At 42.4% G+C, this 22,566-nt stretch overlaps 1 protein-coding gene across 2 annotated transcripts in view; it reads left to right on the forward strand.

Annotated features, from left to right (window-relative positions):
• The window catches only part of LOC115170716 (ras-related protein Rab-28), a 38,338-nt gene that overhangs the window by 11,349 nt on the left and 4,423 nt on the right, over positions 1-22,566 (forward strand). For both annotated transcript variants that reach the window (XM_029726949.1, XM_029726950.1), the window contains exons 3-6: positions 932-1,020; positions 4,069-4,198; positions 19,826-19,929; positions 20,135-20,212. In XM_029726949.1, the coding sequence (XP_029582809.1) occupies positions 932-1,020; positions 4,069-4,198; positions 19,826-19,929; positions 20,135-20,212 (401 nt within the window). The remainder of the gene's footprint in view (positions 1-931; positions 1,021-4,068; positions 4,199-19,825; positions 19,930-20,134; positions 20,213-22,566) is intronic.

The following is a 22,566-nucleotide window of genomic DNA, read 5'->3' on the forward strand; positions in this document are numbered from 1 at the left end:
AATACTTTGGGTCTGTCGAGTCAGCTTGAGTCTTTGAAACACACACAAAGTTTGTCCGAGTGCAGAGGATGGGTGGAGATAGCTAGCATACTGTAACACCAAGGGCAGTTATTCATTGCACTCCTCAATGTAGCTTTACATTGACACTGTATAGTCTAGATGTAGTCACTGTGAACACTTGTGCTTCCTTCCTCTTTGAAACGGGGACTTGTGTGGTGGGACTCCGCTCGTCCAGCCGTGTCCATACTGTATGCTCGGCTCGCCATCAGTGCTCTAGGCGAAGGAAGGGCCCTTATCACAACTCCTCACTGTCTGGTCCCGCCCTCCTTCTTTTCTCAACCACCACTTTCATTTTCTAGAGGAAGAAAATATTTATTTGGTTTTGTACCCTGTCTCTCGCTCTTTCCCACTCCCTACCTCCCTCCTAAATAATTTGGGACAGGAGTTTTCTTTTGCTTCTTATTTTGTGTTTAGTTATCAGTATTTTTCTCAATGCCGTAAATATTTCTCCTCAGTCTCCTTGACTTGGGGGCATCAAGCTCATCACTGCACTTTCACCACCATGTCAACATATTTCATCTGTAGCATAATAAACTGCATGGTTTCCCGAGTCGTAGTGGGAGGATCACACACCATATCCTCATATGACTCTAAATTTACTTCGATATGATGGTTATTATATCAATATTTGCACATAAAGGTGTTTCCACCACTGTTTATCACATAGTTAATTTGTTCGACACACAAAGATCCCACCATGTCGAATGAACTAATTTGTCGGCATTTATAAAATTGCACCAAAACTTCCTGTTTCCATCACAGCTGTTGTGATTATTTTGTATACTCTCTTAAAAACTGGATGGAAACGTTGTTAACGAAGTCCTTTTCATATTTTACTGATTTTAAGTTTCTCCATTTTCTCTTCCCTCAGGCAACTTGAATGTTACTTTGCAAGTGTGGGATATTGGAGGTCAATCGATCGGAGGAAAAATGCTGGATAAATATGTCTACGGGGCTCAGGTACTATCTCACACACACACACACACACACACACACACACACACACACACTTTTTTGTTTTACTATCCTTGCGGGGACCAACAATTGTTTCCCATTCAAAATCCTATTTCCCTTAACCCTAAACCTAACCCCTAAGCCACAAATAGCCTTTTTCCTTGTGGGGACCGGTGAAATGTCCCCACTTGTCAGAATTCTCCTTGTTTTACTATCCTCGTGCTGACTTCTGGTCCCCACAAGGATAGTAAAACCAAAAGAACACACACAAAATCACACACTCAATAAACGCTGAGGTGGTCCGTCGTTCTTCACGTTAGAGCTAATTTACATTGTAATAGGGTTTCCCTATTAGGCTTGGGTAATTAATACGCCTTTATGATTATTAGTGCAGCAGGACCCTGCGCAGACTGCAGCCAAGTTTTACTACTTAGCTGGTCATACAGACTACATTATGTATAGTATGAAGGTGAGTGAGAAATACCTTGCTCTTTCTCACTCTAATTTCATTATTTTTGAACAAAATAAGCAAATGTACTAATTCATGTGAATAGAAAGAGGTTTGCGTTGACACTGCAATGACACGTGGGTGGGAGTATTTTATGTGTGCATTTGCCGCACTCCGCTAGGCAACATCCTTAAGTGGTTGTTGCTATATAGGCATGGGGCATGTAGAGCATAAGACAGAGACAACACTGGAGGCTGTTGTGTGTAGGTCGGTCATGTCTGTCTCTGTACTGTAATACCTCCTCAGCCACCCCGCCAGACACGTCCTGAAGAAAAAAAGAGCTGCATTCTGTTTCATGATGATGCAATCAAAGTCGAGGTAGTCTATTTATTTTGGCTCCTTTTCATATTCTATACTCTTTTGGATTGGTAAAAAACAGACTTATGAAACCATTTTGGCACTTACTTGAGGCTTTTGTTTTAAACATGTATACTGACGTGTTTCAGTTTTGTTTACATAAAAAATGGTACAGCAGCTATCTTCAACGGCCTGGTTATTCCGAAGGACACCTTTTTGTGCTTTGCCATATGACTACTTCCGGTTTTACACCTGACAATACCTTTTGGATACGACAAATGGAGAGCGGTGAGGCTTGTCTGTTTACTCCCACACCGTTTGCACTTTTCTACTCAACTGCTTCCGGCTTTGAACTTATGCTGACAGTACTTACACGAAGTATTTCGATGAAGGGAGGGTGATGAGACCTAATTCCTAACCACTTTTACCACCCTCTTTTATTTTTTTTAAGCCCAGACACCTTTTGTGATACAGAGATAACCCAACCTCACCCCTATCCTGTTTGGCTGGGTGGACCGATTATAGTGTAGGCGTAGTGGCTCGGCTGTATGTTCTTAGAATGTCTCTCTGCATCTATTAACCTGTTGGTGACCCCTTCGTTCTCATCCCGTTAACGGGATTGATTTTGAAAACAGCCAGTGGAAAATCAGAGCGCCAAATTTAAAACAGCTAAAATCTCATAATTCCATTTTCTCAAACAATCAACTATTTTACACCATTTTAAAGATAAACTTCTCGTTAATCTAACCACATTGTCCGATTTCAAAAAGGCTTTACGGCGAAAGCATAAAATTAGATTATGTTAGGACATAAACTTTACAAGAAACACCACACAGCCATTTTCCAAGCAACTAGATGCATCACAAAAACCCAACACACAGCTAAATGAAGCACTAACCTTTGACGATCTTCATCAGATGACACTCATAGGACATTATGTTACACAATACATGTATGTTTTGCTCGATAAAGTTCATATTTATATCCAAAAACAGCATTTTACATTGGCGCGTAATGTTGAGAAATGTTTTCCCTCCAAAACTCCCGGTGAATGAGCACACACAGTACGTAAATTCTCATCGTAAACATTGATCAATATAAAGTGTTACGCACAGAATTATAGATACACTTCTCCTAAATGCTACCGCTTTGTCAGATTTCAAAAAAGGTTCACGGCAAAAGCACAATTTGCAATAATCAGTGTCATCTGGGCTGTACTCAAACAACTAGCAATAAAACTAAGAAATTACATTATAAATATTCACTTACCTTTGATTATCTTCATCAGAAGGCATTCCCAGGAATCCCAGCTCCACAATAAATGTTCGATAAAGTTCATATTTATTTCCAAATAATCCATTTTGTTCGCGCGTTAGGTTCACTAACCAAATCCACTACGCGCGTGCTTACTTAGTCCAGACGAAAAGTCAAAAAAGTTATACTACAGTTTGTAGAAACATGTCAAACGATGTATAGAATCAATCTTTAGGTTGTTTTTATCATATACCTTGAATAAAATTCCAACCGGACCTATCCGTTCTCTTTTTAGGAGTGAATATGAACTCAGCTCGCTCCCAAGTCATTGCGCGTGACTTGAGCCCATGCCTTATAATGGGACACCAGTTTACCACAGCTGGTATTCCCTTCAAATTCACCATAGAATCTTCAAACACCGTTCTAAAGACTGCTGACATCTAGTGGAAGCTTTAGGAAGTGCAAAATGAACCCGAAGTCACTGTATACAGTCAAGGCAATCACTTGAAAAAACTACAACCTCAGATTTTCCACTTCCTGCTTGACTTTTTCTCAGGTTTTTGCCTGCCATATGAGTTCTGTTATACTCACAGACACCATTCAAACAGTTTTAGAAACTTCAGTGTTTTCTATCCAAATCTACTAATAATATGCATATTCTAGTTTCTGGGACAGCGTAGTAACCTGTTCAAATTGGGTACGTTTTTCATCCGGCTGCGAAAATACTGCCCCCTAGCCCTAAGAGGTTTTAACAGCGATATAGATCATCTTTAATCTCAGGCTAACTCCCAGAGAGCCGAGGAGGTGCCAACTCCTTGGGGACTGTGTGTAGAGGAGCAATTGACTTCTCTCAGACACTAGTGCCACCTACTGCTCACTTTCCCACATTCGACCTCTCTGGCATGTTTGTTCTCATCTTATGTCAAATTGAATTTCTTTTTGGAATGTTGTGATTAGGCTACACCATTTCGATTTTCTGTGGTATTGTTTTTCAGGGTGTTCTTCTAGTGTACGACATTACAAACTACCAGAGCTTTGAGAATCTGGAGGACTGGTACGGCATGGTCAAGAAGGCCAATGAAGAGTCAGACGTCCAGCCTGTGGTCTCACTGGTGGGAAACAAAAGTCGGTATTTAAAACATCTTTCTGACACACACACACTAGTTCTATTCCTTTCTTCTGCTCATAGGCCACACTCTTATGAGGCTAAAGCAGACGAGTCATCCATAATGTATAAACGCAGAGAGCTGTGAAAAGAATGCCATTTACAATGCAGTAAAGATAAATCACTAGTTGCTCTGCCGGCTAAATGTTTTATTCACGCTTTTATACACTGCATGCATTTGTAGTACACCACAACCATATTACTGTATCCAGCTCTATTTTGCGAGCCACTGGAAATTGATTTGTCTATTGGGGCTGTTGATTATTCACTTCCCGTTCTGTCTCCACTCCTCTGCACTTTGTGGTGTGTAAGATAGCTAGGTGAGGAAAAATGTACTTACTATGACTAGAGAACGACAGAGAATCGGCCCTTCTCTATCGGCTTTGCATATAGACCCTTTACATAGCAAAACTGCTGCTATGTCAAACACCACTCACCATCTGAGCCATGAGCACTGCACAATGCCGAGGAATGTCTAGCTCGGAAAATCAGTGACAAGCTATCTTTTTCTTCAACCGAAAGGTGCAGTATTGACAAATGGATGAATTGACACATTGGTTTGTTATGAAAAAGAATGCTATTAAACATTTGCATTTAAAACTTTTTAATGTATATAAACAAAGTGCATATAAATCTAACCATTCAAACCATTCAAAACGAATACAATCTGAACAGTATAATAGAATATTGCACCATATCAAAGAGAAATAAATACCAATTTGCAAAACTGCAGCATCCCACAAATTGAAATAAATGTAATAAAGAAGGATGCTATTACACATGTGCATTTAAAGTATAACTTTTTTTTAATGTATATTAACAAAGTGCATGTAAATGTAACAATTCAAAACGAATACAATCTGAACAACATAATAATAGAATATTGCACCATATCAAAGAAAAATAAATAATGTGCAAAACTGCAGCATCCCACTTAAAACATTAAACTGGTCCCTATTCTCTCTCTTCTGTATTGCCATGTTATAACCAGCAGCACACAGCAATGCTGACCGTATTTTGCTTTTGGAGGGGCTCCTCCAAATAGGATCGGACCTCCATTATGGCATCTGCTGAGGGATTCCTTTGTGCTGCATCCCCAGTTGCTCTCTCGTCAAACGGCATCCAAAACAGCAGACGTTTGTGGCACTACTGCTGGTGCTTCTGCTCCGTCTGATCCCTCTTCTTCCTGGTGCCTGAGCCAGCTGACTGCTGGGGCTGTCCCTCCCTCCTGCTGAGGTTATTATTTGAAGAGCCTCATCAATCGCTCTGGCCGAGTTGTTTAGAGATGCGTTCCTGACACCGAAAAAAAGTAATTTTTTCCTGATCACAGAAAATGACAAAAAATAGACTAATAAAAGTCTCAAGTGGAAGGCAAACAGATTGTCATCTGTAGCACCATAGACTCCACTGATCAGCCAAAACAAGCTCAATAACTTAATGAATGCACACACTCTTATTGAAAATAATTTTATTTGAATGGTAAATCATAATCATTATTTTGTTATGTAGTTAGATTGGCGTTAATGCATAAAGGCTGTCTCTGGGAAAATTTCCCATTCAATATCATAACATTTTGATATCGGCCTAAAATGTCGGCCATCTGCCTCCTTGACGACCACAATCAGTATCGGCCCTAAAAAAAAAAAATGGTTTTTCTCTAACTACGACTGTGATATGTGGTTGTCTCACCTAGTGATCTTAGTGCATTCATCGTAACTGGATAAGAGCGTCTGCTAAATGACTAAAATGTAAATGTGTTGCTACCGATAATACCAGATAGGCATTTGTGTGTTAGGGCTCAAGCTAATTATTGTGTTACTATTAAGCTAATTGATAGTGAGGAGCAGGGTCTCCGTAGGCGATGGGATGTTTGCATGCTCTGGGAAGTGACCCTCTGTGATTTAAGACCCTCATCCAGTAGCTATGGGGCCCCCTCCTTTTACTCTAACTCAATCCCCCCCGTCCTCCAACCTCCCAGCCCGGACACCACTTTGGATGAGGAGAGAATCTTAAATGGTAACCAGACAACACCCCCATTCTCCACCAGTCCGCCCCACTTGAAAATAAAGACTAATACTGATGATTCTCTTTTCAACATCCCCTCTGACAGATGGGGATGCGCCTCTGTATTTAGGCTACATTTTGTATACTACCGGTGAGTGTGTCTGTGTATACGTGTGTGTGTGTAAGTGCGTTATGTATTTAAGCAGCGTATACCCCACTGTCAGGGTCCCCCCCTCACTCACTCAGTCAGTCAGTCTGCTCTTCATGGCCATATTGGTGAGAATCGCCCATATGAGTTTTTTCTGCTCCTACAGTCCGCAAAGAAAAACAAAATCCCACACAGATTGCCCTACCAGGAGCAATCAATTACCTAGCGAGACTTTATGAATCCCTGAATCCTCTCACAGACTCTGTTTTTTCACAGGGCATGAAGAGAGACTTAGTCTAGCGATCTTGTGGGAATTGCCCACACAGACGTTTCTGTTTTTCTATTATTTTTGTTCTTATTTTTACCAAGTGCCCGCCTGTCACCCAGTTACAATGAATGGAACAAAAAATATACACCATTCTTGGGGGGGGGGGGGGGGGGTGGTGTTGAGATTTTGTGTTGTAGGTTCCCATGAAATCCAAATGAGTGAAGCAGCTGCCAATCCTCACACCATGTTTATGACATCTGTAATGGAATGACAAACCTAACCAGGCGTTTTATAGCAACACCATCTGCACTATACAAATGTATGTCCACGAGAGGGCATGTCTTCTGGGAGATCCCTTCTCTCTCTCTTAACTACTGACATTTTAGTGTTTCCCTTCATCATTCCCTCACTTATCAAATATGCAGTACTAGTGCGTTATTGACTCACGAGTTGCTTTTTGATGCCTACCCTATCCTGTATAAACAATCTGAGAGGGTAAATCTTTAAAAATGACGGTATGACCCCCACCATTTATTCTTACCTATGCAGTGCTTTTGAGACAGACGCTAATAAGACCCCCCCTTCAGCTTTGCCAAACCGCAGTATACTAATTGAGCTTGTAAACTAAACTGATGTTCTTATTTAGTATGCTGCTGTTCCCTCCTCTTTACCCTGGCCTGACTGACCGCCCTTCTGTGCCATTTGGCAAGTGGGGAACAGCCTCCCCATTCTTCTGCTTAACACGGCCGTGTAGGGATAAGTTTGCTTGTTATTAAGCTCGGCGTTGTGCACCCTTTTGCTCTCCACATGCTGCCCAGACCCTTATGTTAAATAATGGCACCACTTTTAACAATTCAGGGAGGAATCCAATGAAATATTTTATTGAGGACACCCACACAGAAACACGGACACAGAAACACACACACACTGTGCACACTCACACAGAGAAACAGAGAGGCACTCAAAAACATAGACACAAACACTTGCAGAGGGTGGGCTTTGCTGGGAAAGCATGGGTAATGGAAGAATGCTAAGCTCATGTTCTGTATAAACATACTATAATAGTTTATTTCAGCTCGGCCCAGTTTAACACCGTATGGTACAAAGTATCCTCTCCGGAAAATGTAGACTTCATATCCATGCAGTCTCCCGCACTCACGAAGTAGTGTTTTCCTATATTATTCAAAGTTATGTTTGATATTTTATTAGTTTTACTGTCATACATATTGAATTACTGAATGATAGTTGGGCTAGTTAGAGACCTGTGGTTTGTGTAGAGAAAGGCATCGTGCTGTGTGAGGACATGATGTAAATGTTTTCATCTCTAGGTGAAAGATGGCACCATTAAATAAATGATCCGGTACTTTTGTATACTTTTTAGCTAGTATTTCTGAAAGTAGCGCACACGAGCCGAAAGTGGTCCCCGAAGATTCTGTACTATGTCACATATGTGCACCACGTCATTGCCCTCTCTCTCTCTCTCTCGCTCTGCTGTGTGTGCATCTTGCTATCTGTCACTAAAATGGCAAGGGGCTGAAGCTCATTTGCTAGAACTCTAATTGCTAGGGGGCTGGTCCAAATGTTGGGAAAATGGCGAGGCACAGCTTCCAGAAAGATGGTTGTTTCAAACTTGCTTCTGCCCATAGATTATGCATGTAAGAATGCTGTTCATTGACTACAAGATCAGCACAAAGCTCAGGACCCTGGCACTGAAACCTTCCCCTGCAACTGGATCCAGGCCTTTCTAACAGGCCGCCCCCAGGCTGTGAGGGTAAGCAACAACACATCTGCCACGCTGACCATGTGCGCATTCCACTCCTGTACTCCCTATTCACCAACGACTGCTTCGCCACGCACGACTCCAACACCAACATAAAGTTTGCTGATGACACGACGTGGTAGGACTGACAATGATGAAGCAGCCTATAGGGACAAAGTCAGAGACCTGGCAGTGTGGTGCGAGGACAACAACCTCTCCCTCAACGTCAGCAAGACAAAGGAGCTGATCGTGGACTACAGAAAACGGAGGGGCGAGCAGGCCCCCATCCATATCGATGGAACTGCAGAGGAGCAGGTTGAGAGTTTCAAGTACCTCAGTGTCTACATTTTCTAAGGAATTAACATGGTCCACACACACACCCACACAGTTGTGAAGGGGGCACAACAGCACCTATTACCCCTCAGCAGGCTGAAAAGATTTAGCATGGGCCCCCAGATCCTCAAGTTCTACAGCTGCACCATTGAGAGCATATTGACTGGCTGCATCACTGCTTGATATGGCATCTGCAAGGCACCCGACCACAAGGCGCATCAGAGGGTGGCGAGTATGGCCCAGTACATCACTGGGGCTGAATTCCCTGCCATCCAGGACCTCTATACAGGCTTATTCTGAAATTGATTCAATTGTTGTTGTTTTTTATCTCATCAATCTACACACAATACCCCATAATGACAAAACAAAAACAGGTTGTTAACTTTTTGCTAATTAAAAAAAAACTGAAATATAACATTTTCATAAGTATTCAGACCCTTTACTCAGTACTTTGTTGAAGCACCTTTTGCAGCGATTACAGCCTCTAGTCTTCTTGGGTATGACACTACAAGCTTGGCAGACCTGTATTTGGGGAGTTTCTCAGATCCTCTCAATCTCTGTCAGATTGGATGGGGAGTGTTGCTGCACAGCCATTTTCAGGTTTCCAGCGATCTTCGATCAGGTTTAAGTCCTGGCTCTGGCTCAGCCATTCAAGGACATTGAGTCTTGTTCCGAAGCCACTCCTGCATTGTCTCGATCGGGTTTGTATTTATTATGGATCACCAAGGCAGCAGCTAATCTTCTTGGGGTCCAGCAAAATTAAGGCATTTCATACAATACTTTCACAGATTTCACAACACAGTGTGTGCCTTCAGGCCCCTACTCCACCACTACCACGTATCTACAGTACAAAGTGTGTGTGTGGTGCATATGTTATAGTGTGTATGCATGCGTCTGTGCCTATGTTTGTGTTGCTTCACAGTCCCTGCTGTTAAGTAAACTATTTTAAAAATCTTTTTTTGTATCAGTTACTTGATGTGGAATAGAGTTCCATGTAGTCATGGCTCTATGTAGTACAGTGCGCCTCCCATAGTCTGTCCTGGACTTGATGACTGTAAGGAGACCTCTGGTGGCATGTCTTGTGGGGTATGCATGGGTATCCGAGCTGTGCGCCAGTAGTTCAAACAGACAACTCGGTGCATTCAACATGTCAACACATCTCATAAATGCAAGTGGTGATGAAGTCAATCTCTCCTCCACTTTGAGCCAAGAGAGATTGACATGCATATTATTAATATTAGCTCTCTGTATACATCCAAGGGCCAGCTGTGCTGCCCTGTTCTGAGCTAATTGCAATTTTCCTAAGTCCTTTTTTGTGGCACCTGACCACACGACAGTAATCCAGGTGCGACAAAACTAGGGCCTGTAGGACCTACCTTGTTGATAGTGCTGTTAAGAAGGTAGGGAAACGCTTTATTATGTATGGACAGACTTCTCCCCATCCTAGCTAATATTGTATCAATATGTTTTAACCATGACAGTTTAAATTCCAGGGTTACTCCAAGCAGTTTAGTCACCTCAACTTGTTCAATTTCCACATTATTTATTACTAGACTTAGTTGAGGTTTAGTGAATGATTTGTCCCAAATACAATGCTTTTAGTTTTAGAAATATTCAGGACTAACTTATTCCTTGCCTCCCACTGTCAAGGAATTTAAGTGTGCAGTCATTTCAGTGGCTGTAGTAGCTGACATGTATAGAGTTGAGTCATCTGCATACATAGACACTCTGACTTTACTAAAGGCCAGTGGCATGTCATTAGTAAAGATTGAAAAAATGAGTTGGCCTAGACAGCTGCCCTGGGGAATTCCTGATTCTACCTGGATTATGTTGGAGAGGCTTCCATTAAAGAACACCCTCTGTGTTCTGTTAGACAGGTAACTCTTGATCCACAATATAGCAGGGAGGGAGGGGGGGAAAGCCATAACACAAGTTTTTTTTCAGCAGCAGACTATGATCGATAATGTCTAAAGCCACACTGAAGTCTAACAGCCACCATCATCTTTTTATTAATTTCTCTCAGCCAATCATCAGTCATTTGTGTAAGTGCTGTGCTTGTTGAATGTCCTTCCCTATAAGCCTACTAAAAGTTTGTCAATTTTGTTTACTGTAAAATATCTAGTCAAACACAATTTTTTCCCCCAAAGTTTACTAAAGGTTGGTAACAGGCTGATTGGTCGGCTATTTGAGCCAGTAAAGGTGGCTTTACTATTCTTAGGGAGCGGAATGACTCTTGCTTCCCTCCAGGCCTAGGGGCACACGTTCTAGTAGGATTAAATTGAAACTGTGGCAATGTCGTCCGCTATTATCCTCAGTAATCTTCTATCCAAGTTGTCAGACCCCGGTGGCTTGTCATTGTTGATAGACAAAAGCATTTTCATCTCGTCCACACTCACTTGACGGAATTCAAGATTCCAATGCTTGTCTTTCATAATTTGGTTAGATATACACTACCGGTCAAAAGTTTTGAGAACACCAAGTCCTTGAAGGGTTTTTCTTTGGACTATTTTCTACATTGTAGAATAATAGTGAAGACATCAAAACTATGAAATAACACATGAAATCATGTGGTAACAAAAAAAGTGTTAAACAAATCAAAATATATTTGAGATTCTTATAATAGCCAGCCTTTTCCTTGATGACAGCTTTGCACACTCTTGGCATTGGTGGTGGTGGCAGCATCATGCTGTGGGGATGTTTTTCAGCGGCAGGGACTGGGAGACTAATCCGGATCAAGGCAAAGATGAACGGACCAAATCCTTGATGATAACCTGCTCCAGAGTGCCCAGGACCTCAGACTGGGATGAAGGTTCACCTTCCAACAGGACAATGATCCTAAGTGTACAGCCAAGATAATGCAGGAGTGGCTTTGGGACAAGTCTTTGAATGTCCTTGAGTCGCACAGCCAGAGCCCGGACTTGAAACCGATCAAACATCCTCTGGAGAGACCTGAAAATAGCTGTGCAGTGATGCTCCCCATCCAACCTGACAGAGCTTGAGAGAATCTGCAGAGAAGAATGGGAGAAACTCTCCAAGTACAGGTGTGTCAAGCTTGTAGCATCATACCCAAGAAGACTCGATGCTGTAGTCGCTGCCAAAGGTGCTTCAACAAAGTACTGAGTAAAGGGTCTGAATACTAATGTAATGTGCGATTTTATTTATTTTATTCTTTTTTTTAAATCTTTTTTAAAATTATCTGCAAACAATTTTATCATTTTTATAATCAGGCTGTAACGTAACAAAATGTGTAAAAAGTCAAGGGGTATACTTTCCGAATGCACTGTATGTCAAATCGCTGAACTATCTCTTTAAAACCTTAACTGTGTTTGGGTCATTACCTGAAAAATGTATTGAATGGTATTTTAAGAAGTGGCATGCCAACATTGGAATTGTGCATCTGATTTTCATTCTGCAGATTATGAAGCCAATTAGTTTTTATTAATAAGGGATCACTGGACCCCTCCCCCCCACCCATCCTTTCCTTTCTGGCTCGCTATCCCTTCGGAACTCTGGGGGCATTCATTATGGGCTCCCACAGCCCTTATTTGGGTGACTTAAATGGGTTCAGTTCTCTTAACCCCTCATGTCTTTTAGCATGGATGTTCTGTCGCTTTTCACCTCGGGAGATCCACACTGGCTCTCCATGTTAAATGTTCCCCTCTGGCTGGGAGATGAGACTCCCTATTTTAATTTTTTTTTCTCTCCCCTCTCTTCTCTTTCTTCCTTTTACTCACACACTCAGCCCTGTACTTACACACTGTCTCGCAAGTGTAAACTAATATGTTCACTTTCCTTGCCTTTTAGGTGTCTTTAAATTGGCTCTGTGTTACTTATGTAAAACAACATGTGTGTTTACTTTCTGCACGGTACAGCAAACCTTTCCACGTACCATTACCCCTGGTACTCTTCTTCACTGCCAGCCATTCGGCCATGTGAAAACTCAAATGCCTATTTCTCAAAACTCAGTTTTTGTATTGACTTTTTATTTTTGCGCTGTTTATGCTCACTCACAGGGCCCTCTCACACACACTCACTCACACACCCTCCCACACACACACATAATATGCACATACAGTGGGGGAAAAAAATATTTCATCCCCTGCTGATTTTGTACGTTTGCCCACTTACAAAGAAATGATCAGTCTATAATTTTAATGGTAGGTTTATTTGAACAGTGAGAGACAGAATAACAACAAAAAATCCAGAAAAACGCATGTCAAAAATGTTATAAAATGATTTGCATTTTAATGAGGGAAATAATTATTTGACCCCTCTGCAAAACATGACTTAGTACTTGGTGGCAAAACCCTTGTTGGCAATCACAGAGGTCAGATGTTTCTTGTAGTTGGCCACCAGGTTTGCACACATCTCAGGAGGGATTTTGTCCCACTCCTCTTTGCAGATCTTCTCCAAGTCATTAAGGTTTCGAGGCTGACGTTTGACAACTCGAATCTTCAGCTCCCTCCACAGATTTTCTATGGGATTAAGGTCTGGAGACTGGCTAGGCCACTCCAGGACCTAAATGTGCTTCTTCTTGAGCCACTCCTTTGTTGCCTTGGCCGTGTGTTTTGGGTCATTGTCATGCTGGAATACCCATCCACGACCCATTTTCAATGCCCTGGCTGAGGGAAGGAGGTTCTCACCGAAGATTTGACAGTACATGGCCCCGTCAAATGATGCGGTGAAGTTGTCCTGTCCCCTTAGCAGAAAACCACCCCCAAAGCATAATGTTTCCACATCCATGTTTGACGGTGGAGATGGTGTTCTTGGGGTCATAGGCAGCATTCCTCCTCCTCCAAACACGGCGAGTTGAGTTGATGCCAAAGAGCTCCATTTTGGTCTCATCTGACCTCAACACTTTCCCCCAGTTGTCCTCTGAATCATTCAGATGTTCATTGGCAAACTTCAGACGGGCATGTATATGTATTCTTGAGCAGGGGGACCTTGCGGGCGCTGCAGGATTTCAGTCCTTCACGGCGTAGTGTGTTACCAATTGTTTTCTTGGTGACTATGGTCCCAGCTGCCTTGAGATCATTGACAAGATCCTCCCGTGTAGTTTTGGGCTGATTCCTCACCGTTCTCATGATCATTGCAACTCCACAAGGTGAGATCTTGCATGGATCCCCAGGTCGAGGGATATTGACAGTTCTTTTGTGTTTCTTCCATTTGTGAATAATCGCACCAAATGTTGTCACCTTCTCACCAAGCTGCTTGGCGATGGTCTTGTAGCCCATTCCAGCCTTGTGTAGGTCTACAATCAATAAAAGACACCTGGGAGCCAGAAATCTTTCTGATTGAGAGGGGGTCAAATACTTATTTCCCTCATTAAAATGCAAATCAATTAATAACATTTTTGACATGCGTTTTTCTGGATATTTTTGTTGTTATTCTGTCTCTCACTGTTCAAATAAACCTACCATTAAAGTTATAGACTGATCCTTTCTTTATCAGTGTGCAAACGTACAAAATCAGCAGGGGATCAAATACTTTTTCCCCCCACAGTACATTTATACAGACTCTACACACACACACCCACTCACATACATGCTGAGTGGGGCGACAGCGTAGCCTAGTCTTTAGAGCGTTGGACTAGTAACCGAAAGGTTGCAAGATCGAATCCCCGAGCAGACAAGGTACAAATCTGTCGTTCTGCCCCTGAACAAGGCAGTTAACCTACTGTTCCTAGGCGTCATAGAAAATAAGAATTTGTTCTTAACTGACTTGCCTAGTTAAATAAAGGTAAAATAAACAAAGTAGCAGCAGCATTTTTGTAAAATCTTATATCCTTTTGCCCAGTCCAGTATCCCTACACATTGTAAATATGGTATTGGAACTGACACTGTATATGGTTGCTTGCTTGCTTATTGTTTTCTTATTTCTTCTGTCTTTTTTTTTGTAGTGTTACATTGTTATTGATTTTTGATGTGTTTTGAGTTTGCAAGAAAGACATTTCACTGTACTTGTGCATTAAAACATCAAACTGAAACATGTCTCTCTGCCACCGACATTGTCCGGACGAAGTTGTTTTCCCTTTTGGCAAGTCCCAGGGTGGAGTTTGAAGGCCTCCCTCACCTCCACTCCCCTCAACCCCCGCCCCCAGCAAAGCTGCCACAGTTCCTGTCTGCTCAGTGTAGGCCTGCATTTTTCTTAAGAGATTCTCAGAAGTAAAGGAGCCCGGAGGAGCTCAATGCGCTTCTGTTTTTGATTAAGTTCAGAAATGTTTTTTCCTGGCTGGACCCACCACATACTTAGGTCCTCCTACAACAAACTAAAAAGTCCTAATGGTCCCCCAGGGGACGGTTTAGCCACAATGGACATGTGGTGGGACAAAAGCCCAGTCCTTCACCCCCCTCCCCTCACCAGATATAGGGGATGCACACGTCAGCAAGCGCTGTGGGGAGGGTGATTGCATGTTCGACGCTGTAAAACATTATTTATATATATATATATATCTCTCACACACACACACACACACACACACACACACACACACACACACACACACACACACACACACACACACACACACACACACACACAGTATATAGATCTCGGTAAGGTATGGTTTTGAAATGTTTACAGTATACACCAAAACCAGCCTTTCCTTTTTTTTTGTACTTTTATTGATTGTATCGAATCCGAGGCACAACCGCGTTAGCTAAAGCAGCAGGCCCTCTTGGCTCAAAAAAAAGTTTGTGATAATTAACTGACAGTGTTAGAGAATAAATGGGAAGGTTTAGCACTTTGTTGCAGATAAGCCAGCCAGGCACCTATTAAAAAAATGGTGGCCATTGCAAACTTGTCCGTACACTCATCTCTCCTACCAATCATTTGTGTTGTGACAAGGTAGGTGGGTGTATACAGAATGTAGCCCTATTTGGTAAAATACCAACTCCATATTATGGCAAGAACAGCTCAAATAAGCAAAGAGAAAAGACAGTCCCTCATTACTTTAAGACATAAAGGTCAGTCAATCCGCAAAATTTCAAGAACTTTGAATGTGCAGTCGCAAAAACCAAGCGCCATCATGAAACTGGCTCTTATGAGGACCACCACGGGAAAGGAAGACCCAGAGTTACCTCTGCTGCAGAGGACAAGTTCGTTAGAGTTACCAGCCTCAGAAATTGCAGCCCAAAAAAATGCTTCACAGAGTTCACGTAACACACATCTCAACATCAACTGTTCAGAGGATACTGCGTGAATCAGGCCTTCATAGTCGAATTGCTGCAAAGAAACCACTACTAAAGGACACCAATAAGAAGAGACTTGCTTGGGCTAAGAAACACGAGCAATGGAGATTAGACCGGTGGAAATCTGTCCTTTGGTCTGATGAGTCCAAATTTGAGATTCTTTGTTCTTAATGCCGTGTCTTTGTGAGACGCGGAGTAGGTGAACGGATGATCTCTGCATGTGTGGTTCCAACCATGGAGGAGGTGGTGTGATGGTGTGCGGGTGCTTTGTTGGTGATACTATCGGTGAATTACTTAGAATTCAAGGCACACTTAGCCAGCGTGGCTACCACAGAATTCTGCAGCGATATCCCATCTGGTTTGTGCTTAGTGGGACTGTCATTTATTTTTCAACAGGACAATGACCCAACACACCTCCAGGCTGTGTAAGGGCTATTTGACCAAGAAAGAGAGTGATGGAGGGCTGCATCAGATGACCTGGCATCCCCAATCCCCCGACCTCAACCCAATTTGAGATTTCTTTATTTTTATTAGTTTGATTGCAGAGTGAAAGAAAAGCAGCCAACAAGTGCTCAGCATATGTGGGAACCTTTTCAAGGCTGTTGGAAAAGCATTCCTCATGAAGCTGGTTGAGAGAATGCCAAGAGTGTGCAAAGCTGTCATCAAAGGGTGGCTATTTGAAGAATCTCAAATATAAAATATATTTTGATTTAACTCTTTTGTTAGTTACAACATGATTTCATATGTGTTATTTCATAGTTTTGATGTCTTCACTATTATTCTACAATGGTGAAAATAGTAAAAAAAATAAGAATAGCCCTTGAATGAGTAGTGTCCAAACTGTTGACTGGTTGTGTGTGTGTGTGTGTGTGTGTGTGTGTGTGTGTGTGTGTGTGTGTGTGTGTGTGTGTGTGTGTGTGTGTACATACGTACATACATGCATACATACAGTGGCTTGCAGAAGTATTCACCCCCTTGGCATTTTTCCTATTTTGTTGCCTTGCAACCTGTAATTAAAATATTTTTTTTGGGGGGGTTTATATCATTTGATTTACACAACATGCCTACCACTTTGAAGATGCAAAATATTTTTTATTGTGAAACAAACAATAAATAAGCCAAAAAAACAGAACTTGAGGATGCATAACTATTCACCCCCCCCCCCCCCCAGTCAATACTTTGTAGAGCCACCTTTTGCAGCATTTACAGCTGCATGTCTCTTGGGATATGTCTCTACAAGCTTGGCACACCTTGCCACTCGGAATTTTGCCCATTCTTCAAGGCAAAACTGCTCGAGTTCGTTCAAGTTGGATGGGTTCCACTGGTGTATAGCAATCTTTAAGTCACAGATTCTCAATTGGATTGAGGTCTGGGCTTTGACTAGGCCATTCCAAGACCATTTAAATGTTTCCCCTTAAACCACTCAAGTGTAGTTTTAGCAGTATGCTTAGGGTCATTGTCCTGCTGGAAGGTGAACCTCCGCCCCAGTCTAAAATCTCTGGAAGACTGAAACAGGTTTCCCCCAAGAATTTCCCTGTATTTAGCGCCATCCATCATTCCTTCAATTCTGACCAGTTTCTCAGTCCCTACTGATGGGGAAAAACATCCCCACAGCATGATGCTGCCACCACCATGCTTCACTGTGGGGATGATATTCTCAGGGTAATGAGAGGTGTTGGGTTTGCGCCAGACACAGCATTTTCCTTGATGGCCAAAAAGCAACATTTTAGTCTCATCTGACCAGAGTACCTTCTTCCATATGTTTGGGGAGTCTCCCACATGCCTTTTGGCAAACACCACATGTGTTTGCTTATTCTTCTGTAAAGCCCAGCTCTGTGGAGTGTACGGCTTAAAGTGGTCCTATGGACAGATACTCCAATCTCCGGTGTGGAGCGTTGCAGCTCCTTCAGGGTTATCATTGGTCTCTTTGTTGCTTCTCTGATTAATGCCCACCTTGCCTGGTCCGTGAGTTTTGGTGGGCGGCCCTCTTGGCAGGTTTGTTGTGGTGCCATATTCTTTCCATTTTATAATAATGGATTTAATGGTGCTCCGTGAGATGTTCAAAGTTTTGGATATTTTTTTTTATAGCCCAACCCTGCAAAGCTTAGCCACCTGACCCGACGGCAGACTGCAACCATCATCACGGTCAAACTGTGCTTTATTCCTTGGTTTTTGCCACAACATTGATATGGAGGAATACCTGGACTAAGACTACCGGATATTTTCCATTTGCTGCTTTGGATTTGCTAGCATCACTTTAATTAACACCAAAGCCTAATCTTATGCTTTTGGCTGTTATTTGGAGTGGGATGGGAAGTATCTCATTTTTATTCTGCAGTGTGGCATTTCAATCTTTATTGCAAAGCATGTTTACATAACCAACGATCAATGTTTGGTTCCCTTCATAAAAAATAAATTAAACACTTCCTACTTTGTATTGGATGTGCTGTGGTACTTGGAGTGTATGCCATCTCTAATGAATGATGCGTCATGGGTAACTGCAGTGATTGATTTGAGCTGGATCCTGCCAGAACAGGATCTGGCTCCTCCCCTTGGCATTTCACAATATTTCAAATAGTTTACAATCGTGGTAAAACACAGTTTGGAAAGCAAATGGCTCCTGCTGAAAAGAGAAGACTCTAATTTGTTAGCTGTAGGCTACCAAAATATTTAATCAACTTCCAAATATTGTTTTACAAAGTGAAACGTGTGAGAGGCTTTTTTTACGAGGGCGTATGCCATTACCAGCGAGTGAGCTGCGCATCATTGGGTGAGTCAGTGAAACTGGAAGCATTTTTAGGTCTAAAATTTCCTCATATTGTAGCATACAATAATGTCTCCTCACACCTAGGCCTTGGCTATTGATGAATTCAAGACCAGGTTATTTTCATTGATCTCAGATGACCCGTTTGTCAGTGTCAGTTGCCTGTAATATCGATCATTTGTGTGGTATTATGGTCATTTCAAGACAACTGGGAACTCATTAAAAAAAATTGGTCTAATCATGACGTCCGTGATCTTCTGGTAGAAAAGTCAGAGCTCTAGAAAGATGCCAGAGTTCCCCGCTTGGAATTCCGAGTTGAATGACCGTTCAAAACAAATTTTCCCAGTCAGAGCAATTTTTTTTCTCCAAATTTCCCAGTTGTCTTGAACGCACTGAAGTCGGGAGATTTCCCAGCTCCAAGTTCCCAGTTGTTTTGAACGTGGCATTAAAAAAAGATTATGCTAAGTCTCCAATCATGTAAAATTACATAGAATTGGATTAAATGCGTTTATAAAAAGCCCAACATTTCCCAGAACCTAGGCCACAAAAAATGTTTCCCATGTGTACAACTTCTGTAAGTGCCTCTGCTATTTGCCACTACGCAAATGTGATGATATGCATGCAATGCTTTATTATAAAGGTAATTTTAATTTATTTTAACTTGCCCAAGACTCTCCCATTTCTCCTTCACCCAAATCCAGATTGCTGATGTTCTGAAAGAGCTGCAAAATCTGGACCCCTACAAATCAGCTGGGCTAGACAATCTGGACCTTCTCTTTCTAAAATTATCCGCCGCCATTGTTGCAACCCCTATTACTAGTCTGTTCAACCTCTCTTTTGTATCGTCTGAGATTCCTAAAGATTGGAAAGCGGCTGCGGTCATCTCCCTCTTCAAAGGGGGAGACAATCTAGACCCAAACTGTTACAGCCCTATATCCACCCTGCCCTGCCTTTCTAAAGTCTTCGAAAGCCAAGTGAACAAACAGATCACCAACCATTTTGAATCCCACCGTACCTTCTCCTCTTTGCAATCTGGTTTCCGAGCTGGTCACTGTCTGTGTACTGTGTAATCTTGCTGTTTGTGTAATTTGCTGACATATTACGCTGCATTTTCTCCACAGTTGACCTGGAGCATATGAGGACAGTGAAGGCTGACAAACACCAGCGTTTCTGCCAAGACAACAGCCTCATCAGTCAGTTCGTATCAGCCAAGACTGGAGACTCAGTGAGTCAGTTTACCCAGTAAATTACATCAAAAGTGATGTGCGCACACACCAAAAAAATAAAAAAACGACCACTGAAATACTTTGCTGTGATGATGACTTAACAAAATTGATGCGGTGCAATATTTGTTTATTTGTGCACATTGCAAGCATATTCTGTATTCCTGCTCATCACTCTTTCCTTTTGCCACCCTGCCTTCCCTTCAGGTGTTCCTGGCATTCCAGAGAGTGGCTGCAGAGATTCTGGGAGTGAAGCTCAACAAAGCAGAGATTGAGCAGTCCCAGGTGAGTATTCATTAGGCCTTTCTCTTGCGTTTCCCAGAGAGAATTATATAGCAGCCCCTCGAGTCATGTCGCCATTTTTTGGATGGTTTCTTATAACCACACGCATGTACACAAGGTAAAACGGAGTGTGCCAGGTCACGAGTTCACCGCACACTGTAGAGGACTCTTGTTATTCCTGTGATGCTGTACCTGTGACTGACACTGTCCATCTGTAAATACAGCCATGTTGTTGATGTTAGAGCCCAATGGTGCGTGAAGCGAGAGGTCAAGAGGTTGGCAGTGTAGGTTTTGGAAGGTTTGGTTGCATCTTCATATTTATTGTGTTTATCTCCCGCTGATATGGGCTGAACGGGGCCTCCTAGCTCGGTTTCTATGAACCAGCCAGACCAGGTGACCCTGTCACTGGTGGCAGCAGCGGGATTACACAGGGCATCTCCCCCCAGAGGCATTAATCCTGGCTGTGATATGACTGACTGGTGCCACACTGGCTAGAGAGAGGCTGATTATGCTGATTCTATGGGGAGGTCAGGACCCCCAGAGAAGGGAGAGCACCAAGGGAGCGAAGGCTAGGAGATGACTCTCAAACGCACTTCCACCCCTACCCTGCCCCTTCTGCTGTCAACAGACAGAGGCTAATGAATGTGTCCATCTCCACTCCCCTCCGTCACCTCCCATGAAAGCTGCCTCAATAAACCGAAGTGCTTTAATCCAAGCTAAACAAGCTGGATGAGTGGTCTGGTCTGATCTGTCGGTCAAGATGCCTATCACAGAAACATAATCTATGATGTCCATGTCTCGCTCCAGGAATACATGTTCTCTGGAGATTTTTTTTCTAGATAGGGTTGAAGTCGGAAGTTTACATACACTTAGGTTGGAGTCATTAAAACTCCTTTTTCAACCACTCCACAAATTTCTTGTCAACAAACTATAGTTTTGGCAAGTCGGTTAGGACATCTACTTTGTGCATGACACATTTTTCCAACAATTGTTTACAGACAGATTATTTCACTTATAATTCACTGTATCACAATTCCAGTGGGTCAGACGTTTACATACACTAAGTTGAGTGTGCCTTTAAACAACTTGAAAATTCCAGAAAATTATGTCATGGCTTTAGAAACTTCTGATAGGCTAATTGACATAATTTGAGTCAATTGGAGGTGTACCTGTGGATGTATTTCAAGGCCTACCTTCAAACTCGGTGCCTCTTTGCTTGACATCATGGGAAAATCAAAAGAAGTCAGCCAAGACCTCAGAAAAAAATGGTAGATCTCCACAAGTCTGGTTCATCCTTGGGAGCAATTTCCAGATGCCTGAAGGTACCACGTTCATCTGTACAAACAATAGTACGCAAGTATAAACACCATGGGACCACGCAGCCATCATACCGCTCAGGAAGGAGACGCGTTCTGTCTCCTAGAGATGAACGTACTTTGGTGCGAAAAGTGCAAATCAATCCCAGAACAACAGCAAACAACCTTGTGAAGATGCTGGAGGAAACGGGTACAAAAGTATCTATATCCACAGTAAAACGAGTCCTATATTGACATAACCTGAAAGGCCGCTCAGCAAGGAAGAAGGAATAAATTATTCTCTCTACTATTATTCTGACATTTCACATTCTTAAAATAAAGTGGCCCCTGGCAAGATCTTATTGGCCTGGGAGCCCACTCCGTCATTGCCCCCTGTCTGGAAGATCAGATACTGGGGCCGCTGATTACTCACAGGGTCCGACACCAGGCATCGGCAGCTCGTTAACCTGTTGGGGATAGGGGGCAGTATTTGCACGGCCGGATAAAAAACGTACCCGATTTAATCTGGTTACTACTCCTGCCTAGTAACTAGAATATGCATATAATTGTTTGATTTGGATAGAAAACACCCTAAAGTTTCTAAAACTGTTTGAATGGTGTCTGTGAGTATAACAGAACTCATTTGGCAGGCCAAAACCTGAGAAGATTCCAAACAGGAAGCGCTCTCTCTGACTATTTCTTGGCCTTCTTGATCATCTCTATCCAAAACAGGGGATCTCTGGCATAACGTGACCTTTTCTAACGCTCCCATAGGCTCTCAGAAGGCGGCAGAACGGTGAATGATGCCTTTGCAGGCCCAGGCTGAAAAACAGTAGCGCATTTGGATAGTGGTCGATCTGAGAACAATGAGACTGGGGCGCGTGCACGAGCCGACACCATGATTTTATTCTTTCGTCTTTGAACGAAAACAGGGTTTCCCGGTCTGAATATTATCGCTTTTTTACGAGAAAAATTGCATAAAAATTGATTTTAAACAGCGTTTGACATGCTTCGAAGTACGGTAATGGAATATTTTGAATTTTTTTGTCACGAAACGCGTCG

The sequence above is a fragment of the Salmo trutta genome, chromosome 32, assembly GCF_901001165.1.
Source record: "Salmo trutta chromosome 32, fSalTru1.1, whole genome shotgun sequence".
NCBI classification, from domain to species: domain Eukaryota; kingdom Metazoa; phylum Chordata; class Actinopteri; order Salmoniformes; family Salmonidae; genus Salmo; species Salmo trutta.